This window comes from Parasteatoda tepidariorum, chromosome 5, assembly GCF_982258835.1.
Source record: "Parasteatoda tepidariorum strain Cologne lab strain chromosome 5, Ptep-v5.0, whole genome shotgun sequence".
NCBI classification, from domain to species: domain Eukaryota; kingdom Metazoa; phylum Arthropoda; class Arachnida; order Araneae; family Theridiidae; genus Parasteatoda; species Parasteatoda tepidariorum.
Window position 1 is genome coordinate 69,439,434 of NC_141759.1, and position 21,488 is coordinate 69,460,921.

At 31.6% G+C, this 21,488-nt stretch overlaps 1 protein-coding gene across 1 annotated transcript in view; it reads left to right on the forward strand.

Moving 5' to 3' along the window:
- LOC107444771 (glutamate receptor ionotropic, kainate 2) overlaps window positions 1-21,488 on the forward strand; it is a 112,313-nt gene that overhangs the window by 56,196 nt on the left and 34,629 nt on the right. The window contains exons 4-7 of the mRNA XM_071186014.2: window positions 2,538-2,716; window positions 15,038-15,091; window positions 17,356-17,523; window positions 21,000-21,152. Coding sequence (XP_071042115.1) covers window positions 2,538-2,716; window positions 15,038-15,091; window positions 17,356-17,523; window positions 21,000-21,152 — 554 coding nt within the window. The remainder of the gene's footprint in view (window positions 1-2,537; window positions 2,717-15,037; window positions 15,092-17,355; window positions 17,524-20,999; window positions 21,153-21,488) is intronic.

Here is a 21,488-nt window from a genome sequence, read left to right on the forward strand (position 1 = left end):
GATTTTTGTTTTGCTTAGAATACGAAGCAGCCTTTGAACAGTAAAAAATTATTCATCAAATTACAAAAAATGGCAAAGATACCCGGGGTGCCGGTACTTTTTATCGTTAATTCCATTTTTACCGTAAAATTTTACTCAACAAAAAATCAGATATTTCGTAAGTTTTTTTAATATTTTATATTGTATTGATCACTGAAGATAATTAATTAATTATAATGTTGGTGTTGTAGTTAATTTACGTCGCACTAGAGCTGCACGATGGGCTACTGGCGACGGTCTGGGAAACACCCCTGAGGATGATCCGAAGACATGCCATCACAATTTTGATCCTCTGCCGAGGGGATGGCACCCCCGCTTCGGTAGCCCGAGGACCTGCGCGCGAAGTCGAGCACTTTACGGTAGAATAGTGTAACGAGAACCAATACATCACACCCTCGGTCCTTACGCAGACTGATCCAAGTGGTCACCCACCCACACACTGACCGTAGCCAGTGATGCTTGACTTCAGTAATCTGCTGGGAATTGTGTTTTAACGATCAGTCTACTGCGGGACAATTAATTATAATGAATAAAATTAATATTATTCACTAAATCAAATGTACTTAAATATTTATTGCTGTGAAAGATACGGTAAAGTACTTCACAGTGGAAATGGTTTTTACCATAGAATTATAGTTTTAAGGATGATGCACGGAGGGTACCGGTGCTTTTTACCGTAAAATCCATTTTTACCAGAACTAGTTACAGAACAAAAATTTTGATATACCGTAATTTTTGCAGTAATAACTATCTTAAAATCTCTGAATCACTCTGATTAAATAAATTTTACAGTAAAAATTACGGTATTTTATTTTACTTTAAAAATGGATTTGATGGTAAAAGGGATTTTACGGATAATGCGCATACCCCGTAATTTGATAAGCCATTTTTAAAAGTGTTGAAGATATTCCAAGAAAGATTATTCTAAATCAAGCATTTTTCACATTTTTCTTTCTTAACTAGCACGACAATGAAGGAAATTTAACAACGCTCTACTTTGCCAAATTATATTGATATTTAGTTTTGTATACTTATATTAAAATTCGTTGATAATGCGCATTATTTTTTGTTATTTTGTTTAAGTATGTTATATATCATGGTGTCAGAATTTGATTATAATTATTTTGAATTATTTAATTAAAAAAAGAAAAGGTGAAGAGCTTTCACTACATTTCCACACATTATAGTGTTAATATTTTTAGCATTGCCGTCCACTTGACTATACTTTTATCATGCTTGTATATCGGTTGTACAGAAATACAGATAAATAGAAGATAAATTCTTTTCATAAATTATTAGAAATGACGGATCGTGTTTCTTTTCAATTATTTATTTAACATGAAATGAGAAAGATAAATCTGGGAGGAAGTTTCCGCATGAGTTTGTCTTAACCGTTCTTTTCAACATATAAGTTCTTCTAACGATATCACGTGACTATGCATATCGCAAGTTGTTTCGGCATGCGCAGTGAGTCAGAACATGGACAAAACGTGAATTTATACGTAAAATATGATTCTTCCGCTGAACTTATTGCCCTAAAATTAGTTTACAGTAGTCAGATAGAAGTGAAAAAAATATATAAAGTAGATTGGCGTATGATTTCAAAATCAAATAATTTTTTTCATTTATAATGGGAAATAAATAATTTTACAGACTATGCTTTATAAATGTATTCAAAAGAAACCTAATGATTGCTCGCTTCGCATTTCGTGAATCAATTCAATCAGGGTGAAAAGCAATTCTTGAAAATTTTTATTGTGTCCTTCTTTTGTTTATATTGTGCCTTAGCAACCGGTAATTTCGTAATCAGTATAGTTTTTGTATTCAATAATACACTATAAAAATTTCTGTAAACGGGAACAAATTACGGTAAACATTACCGTAATATGTTCCGGATGCTGGTACTTTTTACCGTAAAATCTATTTTTACCTGACAGAAAATCTCGTATATGGAAATTTTTAGAGAATTGATTAATGTAAAATTACTAAATCACTCTAATTAAATATATAATACTGTAAAAATTACGATAAAATGGATTTTCCGGATGATGCACCCATAGTACAGTTATTTTATACAGAGTATTACAAAAATTATATTAAAATAATATATGAGTTTGTTTAATTTAAACAGCTATCAGAATAAATATATTAATGCAATAAAGTGAAAAAAATTAGTGATTCAGTAGTATCATATAAAAACATTTTTAAACATTAATCATTTATTTTAAAAATAAACTTCAAAAATAAAATTTAAAAAAATTGTTATTACTTGTAATTTCCTGCCAATGCAAAAAAAAACCTGCAATTTCATCACAATTTTAAACCAAATAAGAATAGATATTTATCAAAGAAGTCAATTTTGTTTTACTTCATTATTTAATTCCTTTTAATATTTCATCTCTGCATTTTGTTCGATTTGAACTGATTTGCATGTCTTGTTAATATTCTTAGTTTTTTTTCTCTGAAACGAAAGAAAAGATTTATTAATTCTTTCCTAGCCTTAATTCGACTGCAGGAATTGCTGAAGGATCCTGTAATAAAACAAAGACGTGTTATAGTCAGGCAATTCGAAGAGGAGAAAGACTATCGGAAAACGCTGAAAGAGCTAGGCAGAAAAGGCATCAAGAGCTTTGTTGTAGACGTAGATGTACAAAACGTGCATACACTTTTAAGGCATGTAAGTATCATTTTACTTCATCTCAAGCTGAACTAGTAGGAAAATATATGGAATTCGAACTCACTTATGATTCTAATAAATTTATTAAAAGCTTTTTACTAAGAAGTAAATATAAATTTCTAAAGTTAATTTTAATCAGTATATAAATATCTGTTACATTTGCAGCAATAGTCATTATTATAAATATGACAAGCCTAAATATTGTCATATATTATAAATATGACGAGCAATATGCTTGTCATATTATTATAAATATGACAAGCCTAAATATGACAAGCCTAAATATTAGGATCGAATGCTGACCTTCTTAACACGTTGAATGCCACGCTAATTTTACATGGCTTGCCCGTCTGGCCAAGTGGTAAATAACTACAAACTAAATTTGCAAATATCAATAGGTTTAGCTGCTACATTTGCAGCAATAGTCATTATTATAAATATGACAAGCGTAAATATTAGGATCGAATGCTGACCTTCTTAACACGTTGAATGCCACGCTAATTTTACATGGCTTGCCCGTCTGGCCAAGTGGTAAATAACTACAAACTAAATTTGCAAATATCAATAGGTTTAGCTGCTACATTTGCAGCAATAGTCATTATTATAAATATGACAAGCATAAATATTAAGATCGAATGCTGACCCTCTTAGCACGTTGAATGCCACGCTAATTTTACATGGCTTGCCCGTCTGGCCAAGTGGTAAACAACTACAAACTAAATTTGCAAATATCAATAGGTTTTGCTTGTTTTTTAAAAGGTTTAGCTGTTACATTTGCAGCAATAGTCATTATTATAAATACGACAAGCATAAATATTAGGATCGAATGCTGACCTTATTAACACGTTGAATGCCACGCTAATTTTACATGGCTTGCCCGTCTGGCCAAGTGGTAAATAACTACAAACTAAATTTGCAAATATCAATAGGTTTTACTAGTTTCTTTAAAGGTTTAGCGTTACATTTGCAACAATAGTCATTATTATAAATATGACAAGCATAAATATTAGGTTCGAATGCTGACCTTCTTAACACGTTGAATGCCACGCTTAGTTTACATGGCTTGCCCGTTTGGCCAGGTGGTAAATAACTACAAACTAAATTTGCAAATATTAACAGATTTTGCTAGTTTTTTAAAAGGTTTAGCTGCTACATTTGAAGCAATAGTCATTATTATAAATATGACAAGCATAAATATTAGGTTCGAATGCTGACCTTCTTAACACGTTGAATGCCACGCTTAGTTTACATGGCTTGCCCGTTTGGCCAGGTGGTAAATAACTACAAACTAAATTTGCAAATATCAACAGATTTTGCTATTTTTTTAAAAGGTTCAGCATGACTTATATAAGGTGAATTATATAAGCCTACGAATTGTTTAGAAATAGTGGTGGATAAAAATATACTAAATTGATTTATTAAACCAAGAATCGCGATTAATAAACTACCACGTAAGAATATTTATTCGCTGCCCGGAACAAGTTGGCCTCTCTGTGCGTATAAATAAAACTATTTTTGGGTGTTCTATATTGCATTAATTCTTCAAACCTTTTTAGTAACGATAATTTTTTAAAAAATAAAAAATTTACTCGAATTATGTGTTTCTAATAATCTTGGTTTCACCGGTCACCGTGGCGCTACGAGCAAACTCAGTGCCGGTCACCGGTGACTTCCATGGCATTCAATGTGTTAAAAATATCGTGTATTGAAGATATTTATATATTATACGAGAAAAACTTCATTGTTTTCCAAGCAAGGTGAAATACCACATTAAAATTTCAGTTTATTAACATCACATGTTTTAATTAAAATACTTAATATAACAATTTTAAATGCAACTGCATATTTACTATATTTTATTACAAATATATTCATCCGTGCGAACTGCATCAGTTTAAAAATCATCCCTACTTTTACATTGCCACTGTTAAACTAAGATCTGTAAAAGATTTGTTTGGAAAAGTGAAAATTAAAATTTTTTAGATCAGATAAGCAGTAACTTTTAATGTACGCGTATAATACACTGAGAAATAAAGTATGATCGAAGCTACTAAATTATGATAAAATTTACCGTGTTTTTAGCTCTACAATAAAATATGATTTTATAATAAGGGACAAATTTTGATAAATGTAATATTATTTTAATAAATATGAATAAATTTTAGTAATTTTATCATGATACCTTAGAGTATGGCATAAAAACCATTTAGTAGGTTAAATTTATTCATCAGCTTTGTATTTTTTACTAAATGTGTGATAATTAAAACTATAATTTTCAAAACCTGGGTTTCCAGTAAACCACTAGCATATGAACAAAAATGCTTAATACCGCGTAGTTTGGTTATATTAACTCTAATAATTTTTATTTTTTACCAGAAATGTTATATTACTAGTACTTAGTAAGGTAATTTTGCTAGAAACTTTTTTACCGTGCATGATTGTATTTATGAACTAAACAATTTTGCACTAAACCTTAACAATCAAAGTTTTCATTTCTTTTTTTTTATCCTTTTGATAGCAGACTTTGATAGTTAACTCAAAAATAAGAGAAAAGTTTCTTTTTGCTTTCAGCAATAATGCTTTTCGTTGAAAAAAAACCTTATTTCGATCAATCGTTTTAAAATAATTTAAAATATTTCTTTTAAATTTCTTTTAGACAGAAAGCCACTTAAAGAACGTGTTTATCGAAATAGATTTATTTAACATTAGTGATACTTGAATAGAAACGTATACGTAAAAAAATTTACTTTATTCATTTTGGTGCATAAAAATGCGAAATATTCAAAATAAAAACCAAATAATTAAATACAAAAGAAATATTAAATATTTTTTAAGCAAAAGAGTAAAATAAGAAAAGCTTGCTAAATTTTTAAACACCCTTTAGCTTTTGTCAGAGATTTTGTATTTTTAGTCTCTAAGCTACTAAGTAACTTTTATTCAACGACTGACTATCTCTATGCAAATATAAAAGCTTTATAAATATACATGCTGCTATCAAAACGCGGATAGCATGTTGAGATAAGATAAGTCATTCCATGATAGTTTTTCCAAGAACAAAACTATCTTGCACAAAACCACCGCATTCAAAGCTTTCATTTCCCTTTTTTTACCCAGTAGATAGTAGATTCGGAAGACATAAAGATAAGAGTGAAGATTTTTTCCCCTCAGGAACAACATCGAAATGGGAACACCAAATGATTTCATTCTTTTTAGAGATACTTTGATGTTGCCATTTGTGACTACTAAACTATCCGTACATGTTCTCATATAAAAAGAAATAAATCTTGTTGCTAAAGAATTCCGAATTTATCCTTTTGTTTGAGATCCTAAGATTTTAAACATCACGTTACTAAAAGGTACAGCTTGTTTAATTGAAATTTTTTTAAATTAAAATAATGAAATGAAAAAAAAAAATCAGAAGCAACAATTAATAAAATTTATTTACAAAAAAAAAAAAAAATTAAAACTAATTGTTATTATATATTTTAAAAATATCATTTAGATTTTTAAAGTTTAAAGGCATCAAAAATGAAATTTTATCTTCTAAGTTATTTCATTTTAAACATAGCCATGCATTTACGGTTTCATATTTTATACGTTTTGTCGTTTCTTTTTTATTTTATATACAAATGACGAAACACTAAATTTAAACTTTAAAATTTAGAAAAATATCTTAAAATATTGATTAATTGTCCAAAAGTATAGTTAAAAAAATCTCCTGCTGTATTGAATTTTATTTTACGAATTTTATACAATGTATCAAAAAGAAAGTTTATATAAAAGTAAGAAAGTGATTAATTATTATGTGCTTATATGACTGTTAATAAAATTTTCAGTAAGATTATCATTATTTTTAAATTTAGTTATCACTTTAAGAAATCGTCATCAAAATGTATACAACATAAATTAATTGAAATGAGTTTAGAAATTAGTTTTAATTTTGTTACGTTAAGTTAGCGTATAATTTAGGTAAAATTTGGAAGAAACTCCTTACGTTATATGTTAGAGCTTCCTTGTCACCGAGGTAACTGTGACAGTTTTTCATTTTTCCCCTCTAAATGAATGCAAATATGAGTAACTGATAGTCCACTTATAATGCTGAAAGTTGGTAAGCAGCCAACAAGGGCAAATTGAGAATCTTCATTCTAATAGGGGGACGAAAAGATAATGAGTGGAACTCGGAGACAAAATGGATCGCGAATAATTTATGGCTACCACCCCTCACAGCTTATCGACTGGTCTGTTTCCACCTTCAAAACGGATGTTTACATTTCCAGCATTGCTGGTTTATTAGCAGTTTCCCTCAAAAAGTAATCCAGGAATTTAAACCAATTGACTCGTCAACGAAAGGCAATTCTCACAGAAGGTAAAGTTCCCGTAGAAAAAGCAACTCTTTCAATCAGAAGCCCATCTATATTATATAAAACGCTAATACGTATGTATCAATAAAACCCATGATATTTCTTTTCTCGCGTTGGCAACAGTTTTCATTTTTAATTGATAGGATTCGGCACGCAAGAGCACGTAGTAAGCATCATATGGCTAATCTATATTATATAAAACGCTAATACGTTTTAATTGATAGGCTTCGGCGCGCAAGAGCACGTAGTATCATATGTCTAATCGGGTGAATTCTCACCGAATTATCAAAAACATTCTCACAAAATTATCTTCATCGAAGCCGATGCTTTACATCCGGCGTTCAGTACTATTTCATATTGTTTTACACCACATGGTTTTAGCCCTATGGTGGGAAAGACTTTAAAACAAAACTTACAACAGTTACTTTTCTCAACAACTGAAATTTAGAATAGTGTGATTAAGAAAAATATGCGATCTGTTTTAAATTTCAAATTAATATTGAAATGCACAGGTTTAGAATTTTCTACAGTGAAAAGTTTTCGGAACTTCAGTGTTCCAAAAAGTATACAAAAGCTAGACATTAAGAACGTATCCAATGAGCGAGCAAAGCGAGCATTGGATTGCGAAGCAATCCGAAATGAACTGCGAAAGCAGTTCCGGGGGTTGGCGAGCGCCAGCGAGCTGGGGGCGAAGCCTCCTAGTACCTACATACATATTCCTCTTCACCCCTAATCGGAGCATAGGGCTTTTATCATATCTTTCCATCTTACTCTATTTGTGGTCAGATATTTGCCTCTCTCCATGTCTTTCCTTTTGCTTACAATTCACTTGCAATCATTCTGTTCAAAGTATTTTTAGATCCTCCTCTTTCTCTACTGCCCCGAGGGTTCCAATCAAAAGCTAGTTTTATTTCAAATTTGAGTAGAACATGATTAATCCGTTTCCCATTCGCATTTTAATTACTAATTCAAACGGCTTTTGTTTTGCTTCTCTGAGGATTTCTGCATTACAAATTTTATGGAACCACTTGATACATAAGATTCTGCTTAAAGTGCTGTTAATAAATGCAGTTAGCAGATAAAGAAGTTAGAAAATCATCGGCATAAGTACTCAGTTTATTTAAAAAACTCTTCGTGACAAAGTTCCTCATACTTGAGTGCTGACATCAAGTAATTATAAGAATCAGTTAGAAGAATAAGACTTCAGTTCACAGCGAATTGTTTAATGCAACACCAGGTTTCGAATACACATTAATTTCATTGAATTCAAAGGTTTTATTCTGTCAACTATTAACACACAAGTTTTATTTAAGACCCTAGAAATCAAAGACATGAGTTTGAAACTAAGGAACATTATATGCATTCCTAGAAAAGAAAACTTTCTATTCACAAACGAAGGAGCTTGATTCCTCTTGCTGATTTGCGGAACTTAATTGATGTTGACACTTCTGGGTGAGGCAGTTGAAAGAGGAATATACTTTATAAAACCGAAGAGCGCTTGATGGATTCTGTCCATTTTGTATCCTGCAAATATTGTTGCTTTCATTGCTTAAGCAGGGTATAATAAAGAACGTAAACTAGAAGCATAATACAACTGTGCTATATGCTATCCTTCGTTTGCTGCGGATGATGTTCCATATGATCTTAAACTACAGCATGATTGAATAAGTCATGATCCACTAATTTGATATATGTTGCATAATAAAACGATGAAAAAGCACTTATGGTACTTAACGGAAGAGTATGTTAACCGATCGCGATATTTTCAAACAGACTTTCTTTTTCGAAAAGACTGCTGATTATTCTGAATTCCGCTAGTTAAAGATTTTGAAAGTGAAAGGGGATTTCAACTTTTCTTATACTTTACCACGGTAAAAAGCTGTAATCTTTCAATGGGTCGAAACTTTTTGTTTGAGTTGGCATTAAATGGCTAGGAAAATTTAGAGAATGGTTCAATGATTCTAATCGTCGAAAAGCTGAGTCATAAATTCGAGACGTCAAAGATACGTCAGAAAGGACAGTGAAACGAAATCAAAACTTCTTAATTAGTGTTATTTATGATGAAACGCAAAAGCTTTCTTTATTGCAAATTGTCGATTATAATCGTGAACAAATCCCCAATTTACCAACAGAGACGTCAAATAAAGTTTATTCAATTCCTACGATTAGTTCACACTCTCCCTATATATATTTATATATCTTGTTTAGAGTTCAATCGTTAAAGTTGTTCAATTACGTCGCACTAGAGCTGAGCAATGGGCTATTGGCGACGGTCTGGGAAACATCCCTGGGGATGATCCGAAGACATGCCATCACATTTAATGTCATTATTATTTTTTTTAATGTCGGGCACTTAGGGGTTGTCCCATTGGCCACAGGAATGCCAGAACTGCTACTCTCTTCTCGTTACCCAGTGGGTACCTGTGGTGAAGCCACGGCGGTGGAGCAGCGTCGCCCACGTCACACAACCACAACCCGTTTATAGGGCTATATATATATATATATATATATATATATATATATATATATATATATATATATATATATATATATATATATATATATATATATATATATATATATATATATATATATATATATATATATATATATATATATATATATATATATATATATATATATATATATACACAGTTCAGTCACATTAATGTGACCACCACCTACTTTCGACGTCAACGTGTAATAATCAATCACAGAGTGCATGTGGCAGCACATTACAGTGTAGTGTATATATTGGATGTCCTAGGGCATCGAAAAGCATTTCAGTCGTTGGCGCAATGCAGAAACATAGCGATTTATCCGACGTCCAAAAGGGCATGATTATTGGCTTTCGGACCAAGGGTGGAAGCATTTCGGAAACGACTGATTTTGTGAACTGTTCGCGTGCCGCCGTGGTGAAAGTATACCGTGCATGGCAAAATGGCACTATACAAAACAAGCGGCGTGGCACATGTGGTGCACCACGGGCCAAAGATAGCAGAGGCGAACGAAGGCTACGGAGATGCGTTCAGACGAATAGACGTGCAACTGTTGAGCAACTGACCGCCCAAGTGAACCAAGGGGCTACCAAGTGTGTATCCTCAACAACTGTTCAGCAAACGTTGCTGCGCATGGGCCTCCGCAGCAGACGCCTGGTTAATACACCCATGCTGACTGCTGTTCATCGGCGACGAAGGCTGGAATTTGCACTCCAGTACCGCAACTGGACGTCCACAGAGTGATAAGAGGTGGCTTTTTCCGATTAATCAAATTTTAGCTCCATGGGACAGATGGACGTTGGCCTATGCGGCGTGAAACGTCTGAAAGCAAACACCCTGCAACAATTGCGGGAAGGCTGCAGGCTGGAAGAGGGAGCGTTATGGTTTGGGGAATGTTTTCCTGGCATTCATTGGGTGCACTCATCATTGTGGAAGGCACTATGGATCAGTACAAGTACGTATCTGTCCTTGCGGACCACGTCCACCCCTACATGCAAATTATTTTTCTTTAGAATAATGGCATCTACCACCAACCAATGCGAGGTGTCATACAGCTCGCAGTGCATTTGCGTGGTTCGAAGAACACCAGGATGAATTTACCGTACTCCCCTGGCCAGCAAACTCACCGGATTTAAACCCAATAAAGAATTTGTGGAACCACCTCGATCGGGTTGTTCGCGCCATGGATCCTCAACCGCGTAATCTAGCGCAGCTGGCCACGGCCCTGGAGTCGGCATGGCTCAACATCCCAGTGAACACCTTCAGAAACCTAATTGACTCTCTTCCTGCACGTCTCGTAGCGGTTCGCTCTGCCAAAGGTGGTTATTCTGGATTTTGACAGGTGGTCACACTAATGTGACTGGACTGTGTATATATATATATATATATATATATATATATATATATATATATATATATATATATATATATATATATATATATATATATATATATATACACTGGTTATCATAAATTAAGGAAAATTCACAAAAATCGCGATAACTCAAGAAATTACACATGGAATTTTATGAAACTTACCCACAATATACAACACATAGTAAGGTATTAAACAACATAAAAAGAAATTATCAGACATTAATAGTAGTATAGAAATTAGCACATGTATAAAATAAACAAATTGGAAGTATCGGTTTGCAATAGAAAAAGTACCTTTAATATGGAATATGATTGCCTCTAGAAGCAATACAGCACAAACAGCGATGTGTGATGCTTTCAATTATGCGGTCTATCAGTTCAATAGGAAGTGAGAGCCATTGCTCTTGTAAAGCAGTTGCAAGCGTGGCAAGGGTCTGAGGGGGCGGATTGATGGCAGATACACGCCTCCCTAGAGCATCCCAAACGTGCTCGATAGGATTCAAGTCCGGGGATCGAGCTGGCCACTCCATGCGAGTAATTGTTTCCTGTTGAAGATAATCATCAACAATGCGAGCTCTGTGTGGTCTTGCATTATCGTCCTGTAACAGGAAGCAATCACCAATTGCCCCGGCATATGGGCGCACATAAGCATCAAGGATGTTGTCTCGATAAACCTGAGCATTCACGGTTCCCCTTGGAAAGACATGGAGGTATGTGCGCCCTCCTAAGGATATGCCTCCCCAAACACAGACACTGCCTCTTCCGTATGCATCTCTTTCACGGATGTTTGATGGATGATAACGGGTCCCAGGTTCTCTCCATATCAAATAACGTCTACTGTCACTTTCTAGACTAAACCTGGACTCATCCGTAAAGAGAACAGGCCTCCATTGATCTGACGTCCAGTGGACATGTTGTCGGGCCCACTGCAAACGGTCTCTCCTATGGCGTGATGTGAGCGGCACGCAAATGGCTGGTCGTCTCGCATACAGACCACCTTCGTGGAGCCTTCTGCGCACAGTTGACGTTGACACCAACCTTCCGGTGGCTGCAGCAAGAGAGGATCTAAGATGTGTCGGAGTAGCGGTTCTATTCCTGCGTGCACTTAATGTCAAATATCGGTCATCAGCACTGGTCGTAACAGTTGGCCGTCCTTGACTGAACCTCCTAGATGCCGAATCTGTGGTTTGAAATTGCCTCCAAAGTCTATGAACCACAGATGGACTCACATTTAGCCATCTGGCCACTTCTGATTGACTCTGCCCTGCCTCTAGTCTCCCGATGGCTCTCCATCGTAGTTCTTCAGGCAAATGATGCCTAGAGGTCATTATTACGAATTGGCTATCTCAGATTTTTAATGTCGCAATCACAGTAAAATTTGTGTGCTTTCTCTCAAACTTGGACTTTTATGCTCCAGGCAGATGACGTAAGCCGAGTGCAGCGCCACTAATTTGCATATTGCAATTTTACTCAGCTACTCTTAGTGGACAACATATGCAAATTTTGCACGGTTTGGCTTACTTTTGAAAGAGTTATCGCTATTTTTGTGATTTTTCCTTAATTTATGATAACCAGTGTATATATATATATATATATATATATATATATATATATATATATATATATATATATATATATATATATATATATATATATATATATATTGAAACTTGTGTTTTATTATACCTTACAACCAATGTTAAGAATTTAAATACTAAAAATAAAGACATGCTTAAAATTATATTTCCAATATAAATCTCAAAAGATTTTTTTTTCTATTCCACCCGATATGATATTTATTTTAAGTACTTCAAAAAATGTATTTTTTTCACACTTTTGAAAATGTAAATTTCTTACTGCTTTCAAAACTTTACTTTCTTACATAAAAAAATTCTTCCTTTGGGGCATTTACATTTATGACCTTTCAGCTCAGCGCTCAAATTTCCATTTTTTCGTGATCGCAACAGTCGGCGTGGAAGTGCATACATAAGGAAAGAAAAAATATTAGCTTAGCTAGAAGAATAAAAAAAATCGAAGTTCTTAAAAATTTCAAAATATTCTCTTTTTTAAATTTCTTATGAGCTGAGACATTTGAAATGTCTTCGGATTCTTTTGAGTCAACTAAACTGACAATCATAGATTAGGCCTATTGAATTTTGAATATTTTTCCTTCTAAAAGAGAAGTTTTTTTACAAAACGACATCGAATTATACGAAAACTGCACAAATCTGTAAACTAACTATAAATGTCATGTATTGTGCATAACTATTTGATAGAAACCAAAGAATGCATAAAAAAATTTTATGATTTAGTTATTAAGATACGTGTGTATTATTCTTACATTAATACAAATATAAAGAGGGATTTAGACCTCATTTTAGTAAGATATCATAATATGATACGTACTTTTGTAAACATTTGTTAAAGTTTTGTGCTTTTACAAATTTTAATCTTGTTTCTCAAATATTTCTTTTTTAAGTTAAAAATAAATTATAATATGTTTATAGTTTCTATTTTAGATCTAAAATTTTTCTATAAAAAAAGTTAAGTTAGCAAAATTTAGTGAAATAGCAAAAATGAATTAAAATCTTTTTTTACAGTCTGTTTTTACTCTCTGTTTTTATAACCATTTATCGAAAACTTATGGAAGATATAGATAAGAATCAAAAATTCTTTTGCATTCTACAGAATCCGTTTTTCAAACCATAGGGCAAAATAAATTTTTTTAATTTTTACTGTCCTTAAGCAAAATATTGGAAATTACATTAATTAATTATATTTTTATAGGGAAATAAATTTTCATAGTGGCAATGGTTACAAAACTGTTCCATAAGAAATGTGTATTCAATAAAATTGGAAAATCTTTAAGTAACGGTACAAAAAAGCTTTTTTCCTTAGTAATAAAAAATATAAAACTTTTGAATAATAATCACATTAACGATTGAGTAAGTATTAAATACCTTATGATACGCCCTTAAAGATTGAAAAAAAGTATAACTCAATCCATAATTAATTAATCTAAAATATAAGCAATTAATAAGAGTAATGCTACAGATAAGAAAATTAACATTAAAAAATTTGTATGTATTATTTAAGAATAATCTGTAGAGTCATAAATAAATTATTTGATTTGGATTCAATTTGCTTAAAATATTTGGCTCGTTTTATTAGTAAGGAAAAAATTAGAAAGCTTAAAAGAAAACAGAAATTCTGAATAATTAACAAAAATACAGTAGAATCTGGATAATCCGAGTTAATGTGGACCACGGCTAACTCGGTTAAGGCGAAGAGTATAAAAAGGAAACGAAAAAGAATAGGTATAAATTAAATATATTTAACAAATACGAAATGTAAAAGAGTACACCACATACAATTCGGATTGTAATTAAAAACTTTACTTATAATCACTTAAAGAGCATATTTTCCGAGAATTATAGAAATTTTACTTAAAGAAGACCATAATCGTTTTTCGTTCTACATTACTTTGGCGCCTATCTGCAGCAATGTTTTGCCATTTTTTTTTGGGGGGGGGGGGAGAGGAATAACAGGAAAGCTGGGGTCGCCTCTTCTTGTTCCATGTATTCAATAGCATTTTCGATAGCTTTTAGTCCGTCTGTATGGGAGATTTCTATATGTTGATTTTCATCGTCACTGTCTTCATCCTCTTTGCTTGATTCATTTTCATTATTGACGATATTAGCGATTATTTCCTCGGATCAAGTTGTTGGATTTCGCTTACGTGAGTGTTTTAGAAGATAAAATTCAGATTTATTTTTTCGGCGGAAGTTTCAAAAATAAAAAAATAAACTAGAACAAAAATTTCCTTGAAATATTTGATAGTTCGGTTAAAGCGGAAACTCAGATAATTGGGTCTCTACTGTAATTAAAATTAACTAAGTTTTCCTCCCTGACTGTAAGTTTTGCAGAACTTCATCATAAACAATTTTATGAAAAAGTGACTATTTCGTATTACACATATTGGTAGTTTTGATACATATTTTTTCTATTTGTCGACAACTACTTTGCTCAAATGAATATTAAATTATCATGTATTTTTCTAATATCTTCCCTTTCGTTTTTTCTAGGCGCAAAAGGTGGATATGTTAACAGAATATTTTAATTATGTCATTACAACACTAGTAAGTTTATACATTTATTTTATAAAAAAATTTTAAAATCCAGTATGCAGAAAAATACAAGCTTTCAAAAAAAGATTTTGTATAATGTATTAGTAGAAAATTAAACCCAGCTTGTTCATGCCTTTTTCTGCCCTATTAAGCGCAAAATTGAAGTGGCTCAGACATTTGTGGATGTTGAGTTTTATCTTGTCTTATATAACTGACTATGCACAGACGAAATTTGTGGATTTTTATGTATTATATGTTAATATATTTTCGATAGATATAATATATTTTTAAAAATATATATTTTTCTAAAATATATATCCAGGAAAGAAGATGAAAAATTTCAACATTGCTTCAACAGTACAACAACGTTTGGCAAATTAACATTAAGAAATGCGAAATAAAAAATTTAAAAAAGTATGTTTAATTGTCTTACAGAAACTGAAAATTCTTAAAAGGCTATTTTTCGAAACACTTATGTTTTATCCGGCAAATAAGTTTTGAAGTTTTCTATGTTCTAAATAATTATTTTCTCAGATTTCAACAGCGTTTTTTTTTAAATTTCTTTGCTTCAATATTATTCACGAACACTAAATCTCTATGCATTTTTGAAACATATCTGACAAATACAAAAACGTTTAAGTATCAAATTCTTTAAAATATACGTTCTTTCTTTTATATATTGTCTTTATATATATCTTTACTTTGAGAAGTATTAATTATAAAAATTAAATAAATGTTTTTTTTATCATGCGCTAGTTTGTAAAGATGAATAAGTTGCCCAGGTAAGTATATTCACTGGGATTAATGTTTAAAATATATACTGAAGTACTTCAGAATGCATTATCCTACAATAATGAAAAGAACACCAACGAATTTACAACAAACCGGTTCACATGTTTAGTCTTGCTTCTCATAATATGATCTGATGTATTTGCGTGTTGTTCCTAGTGAATTCCATGGTAAAGTCTCCATGGGCATTTCGGACAAATGGCATTTGGTATTGGGTTCTTCCCACTCTCTGTCAATTTCGCAAAGCTGCCGAATATAATTTCTTGAATGATTAAACCTTAGATCATATTATAAACCAGTATCAAGGAGTAGTATTAAGTTATTACCTCCATGAAAGATATTGGTATAAAATATCATTTTCGGGCCAACTCAAAGTTCACTGGAAGGAAAAACACCAAGGAATATTTGTAGGACAAGTTAAATTGACGTTGAGGAACCAGAGATCCACGTTCGAAATCAATACAATCAAAGTGGAAACATTCTGACCTCAGAAATGAAAACAAATACCGTTCCCGAAGTTGAGTACCATAAAAAGAATCCCCAGTATAACTTTAGAACGTGAAAGTTCATTCTAATAATAATATATTAATTCCTTTCCTTTGTACTATTACAACTTTAAGTCCGTTCCTTTGTTGTAGGGTAGAGTATATATGAAGCTATGAGTGTGAAAAATTAAATAAATTAATTGCTCCAATTAAAATCATTTGCCAAAACTTTCGAAGTGAGACGAAATAAATGAAAGCTATAGAACAAATTCAAAAACATGGCATTAATCATTCAAATTTAATTGAGAATGCCAACAAAATTATTATGTTCCAGTGGATCCCTTCGCATGTGGGAATCAATGGCAATGAAAAGGCAGACCAACTAGCCAAGAAAGGGACACTCGAATCACAATGTAATAAGCCGATTCCACCAGACTCCCTTAACAAACAATTTTCTGAGAAACTTATGACCGACCTAAAGCGCAACCAAGCAGTAAAATCCACCGGAAAACCCTGGGCCAGCATCCAAAACTGTTGGAAGAAATTTTGTCACAGTCCTCATAAGAAGGCTATGGCAAACTTTAGACTCTCAACAGGCCATGGCTGCTCGGCAGAGCACCTCAACAGAAAAGGTATCCTTCCATCTAGTGAGTGCCAAATCTGCAATTCGGGAACCATGAACTCAGACCACTTGCTTGTATGCCCTTTACTGGACAAACAATCTCAAGAGCGGGGTGAACTCTGTAAACTATACTGGGATGCCAGAGATCATATGAACTCACTGTAAAGACTACTCTAGATATTTTTTTCTTACTTTAATTTTATCTATGTGTTCTTTTTGTGTTAATATGCGTTTGTCATGTGTTCTTTGTTTGTAAATGTAATTTTGTTCCTTTTTACTCCTTGTTTATTTCCACTTAAAGTTGAACATTGTATATGGATTATTGTTTCCAATAAAGCCATATGTAACAACAATTTTTAAAAAATCCCCTTTTTATTAAGGATATACACACTGTGAATTTGGAAGACTTTCGCTACATCGGGACAAATATCACTGGTTTCCGAGTGGTGGATGAAGAGGCCTCGGATTACCAAGAAATTGTCCAAGACTGGAGATCTGGTCCAGTCACCGGAAAAGTACCAGATCTTGATCCAGCTCTTTATGAAAAGGTAAATTTTTCAAACTTAAAATTGCAGTAGTATTAGTTTTCAAATTTCTTTGATGCAATGATGTAAATATATCTGTGATGTTACTCTACTTCAGTTGATAACTACTTCGGGGGTTGTGTTATCAACTGTTACGTTAGAACCTAAACGAAGTGAGGTTATAAATAAAAATAAAGCATAAAATAAAATAATTGAAATTACTTATTTGAAATTATTTCATCTCCCACAAACTTTTCATAATTGTTATAAATACTATAGGCATTCGTTTAATGGCTAGTACAATATTGTGCAAATCGATTTTTGATTTCATGTGCTACAGAAACTAACAGCTCCACTTATAATTGTTACGTAAATCAGATATAATTGGAAAGAGATTTTAAGTCTGTTATCTTCAGACATCATTAATAGGACAAATTAAGTGAACTAGAATAAACACGCTTAGTTTCACATAAATATTCTTTAACTGCATTCAGATTTGTCCACCGCATGTATCAGAACTTCGAAGTAATTTTCTATGTGTTTTCAATTTTAATGCAATCTTTAAATTTACTTAGAATCGGAAACTTTTTTTAAAAAAATCCCAGTTATTTTACCCCTTAATGCTGCTAATAATCTTTTGATAGCTATAATTTCATTTTTTATGACATTTTATTTAAAGCAAAAGAAATATTTATTGTTTACTTTAAATCAGTAAGAGACCGACACTTTTCCAGACAAAAGTTTAGAAAGACCGTGCATTCTAATGATTATTATAATTACGTTTCTTTTTGAAATTTTCCATTTTAAAGGATTATGATTTTCAGTATCGCGAGGTTTATCGTCAATACGTCATGGTTTTCTTTAAAATATAGACCATTTTAAAGAGAAAAAAAAAACCAATAGAAAAGCAAAGCTTGGTTGGAGTTAAAATAGGATGTCCCTTAAACTTGGCAGCGAAAATTTGAGCTTTTGCTGTGCTTATAAAATCTTCCATTTTCCAATTATTTGAATAGCAATTTCTTACTATTATAAAATCTAACTCTTAAGTCATTTTTTCATGCTTTCTGCAAGAACGTAAAAATTCGCCAAAATAAGAGGGGCACCCTACTGTAAACCTTCATCTAAAGCTTTATGCTTCACAAGATGTTCTCATTTTATTTTCAACCCGATTCAACCAAATTAACATAATTTTACTTTCAACCTAATCCAACCAAATCAATATAATTTTATTTTCAACCGAATACTTCTTTTACGGAAAGATTTATAATTAAATTGTTTGATGATATTTTTTTAAAATTGTTCAAATAACATTTATTTATATCAACACTATTTTCAGTAGCACATTATAAAAAATTTTTGTGTTTGACTAGATATATATTGCTGTTAGTAAAAATAAGTGAATAACAATTTTCATCTTACTTTTATGAGGAAATATTTATTTCAAAATGTTACTCTTAAACAACTTTTATGTACATTTAATAAAAATTTTAATTTATTTCCATGCTTTCTTTCCTCTAGAATTTTACGGTAAGTAACTATTTATTTAAGTTTATATTTTTAAATATCAAATATTTTGCTGAAGAAAATGAACAGCATTGTTTTTTGTTTTTCATCGTTTTATAAATTTCTACTAAAATTGTATGATTTTGATAAATTACTTTAAATGAAAATATGAAAAATATAATATGGAATAAAATACAATGCGTTATTATTGTAAAATAATTTATTATATTTAAAAAAAACTACTAAGCGTACGTTTTCAAAAAATGGTAATTCAACAGGGAATAATTTATAAATAAATGTAGCGGAATCGAGTATGAACGGAATTTTGATAAATACATTGCACAGCTTTTATCTTTAATATTATTATTTGTAAAACTGCTTTTTCAATAGTCTGTGCATAAAATTATGTAAATAGTTTTAGAAAAACATAGCCAATAAGGAAGTTAGAATAAATAATTGCAAAAACATTCATGTCTGAGTTCAGCTATGGAGTAAATGAAAATCAGCCTAAATCCATCTAGATCATGTATAAATTTATAAGATAATTAAACCAGAAGAGCATAAAGTGAAAATAATAAAATAATTAAATATAAAATTACGTAAATAACAGCATGTAGCACAGTAAATAACAACAGAAAATAACAGCACAAACCAAAAAATTAAAAGAAAAATTGCCATTTTGGTATTAAAAACAAGTATTCACTGATTTTCTTAGAAGTATACAATGATAATGAGAACTGATAGTACTGCTAATTCTTAGAAAAGATGACAGCACTTTTTGTAATAGCAACTTAAATGCTTTTTTATTTAATACAGTATACAGTTACATATTACGGTTGTATTCTATCAATGCGTTAAAACTACCCCAATTATTTGCAGCACAAAGCTTTCTTCAGCTTGTATAATTGCTGAGGTATTTAATTTTAAAACAAAATCTATTTTCATGAAAGTCAATGGAGAAACAACAATAACCTCTAATTCAAGCATTTCAGATAATACAATTTTCTTCTTACACAGTCAGAAATTTTTCAGAAAAAATTATTAAATAATAAATTATTTAATTGTAATTTTACCACATTCATCCGAACCTGTAAAATAACCTTTACCGTAATTTCAGAACAAAAATTTTAACAGTATAGAATAAAAACGAAATTATTATTTTATTTTTGATTTTAGCTTCAAAAACATTTTCATAATTTTTTAATAAGACATTATTTGCGTTGAACGTATCAAATTGGATTTATTGCTAATGATGTTCGTATTTTGCGTACTTGCAATTTTGAACCCAATCCATATGACAGCTTGAAAAACTTCTAGGAGAAACTCGCTTTCGTGGATAGGATTTTGGATGAAAATAACCCCCATTTATATTAAATGGAGAAGAAAACCTCGAACGGTTAGTAAGATTGCTCTAACTTATGATCTATTTACCTCTGGATCAGCAATGTAATATCTGCGAGCTGGTACTTATATCTCAACCGACCAGTCTTCACCAGTATCTTAACGTAGATCTACTCATTAGGAAGCTGGCACTCTAGCTGTAGTTTCATCCAAGACTCAACATTTTATTTTGCATAAAAACATCTAAATCAACTGAAATATATTTTGCATCAAGCAGATATTTATATTTTCATTTTGTTATAAATACCGATATCACCAAGGGCTTTAGAGTCGTTGATATAGAAGGAGAAAATGCTTTCCTCTGAGTAAACTTTGATTTCTTACGTTTTAAAGTCTAAGCAAAATCAGCGCATCTGCCTATTTAGTTTCTAAACTGCAATTTTAAAATATTGGTTTTTAAATATAACTTGAGTGACTTAAAAAAAATTGTTGAATAATCTAACAAACAAAATCCTGAAAACGGTTCATCGATTATAAGAAAAATGTGATAGATTTTGTTTTAAAATCAAATGTCTCGAAGGAATTTATGAAGAAAATTTTTTTTTCTACTGAATGTATTTTTCTTTTTAAATAAATATTTATGTCAATGTTTACAGACGGAAGTCGCGCTGATGTATGACGCGGTTTGGACTTTCGCGACAGCACTGAACACATTAGAGAAAGGTCAGCGCCTGCAGCTCAAATCCGTCTCTTGTGACGAAGAGAAGCCTTGGTCTTATGGTCTGCAACTTGCTAGACACTTGAGAGGAGTAAGTATCACATTTTCAGAAATTAAATGAATAAAAAGTATCTAAAAGATAAAAAAAAAACTTCTTTTTTTGCTAGGCTAAAGGTCTTATGCGTTTCTTATTTCTGAACTACACTAGTAACAGACTGCTTCTGCTTTTTTAATGTCAGTTACGTCAAAAGAAAGATGAGAAAAGTAAAAGAAAGATTTAAAGAAAACTAAAAGTTAATGCTTTTAGTTTTCTTAATTTAAGTTGAAGTGATTTATTATTCATTAATTTGAGATGAAGTGATTTCTTACTCAGTAATTTAAGTTGAAGTGAGTTATCATTCACTAATTTAAGATGAAGTGATTTACT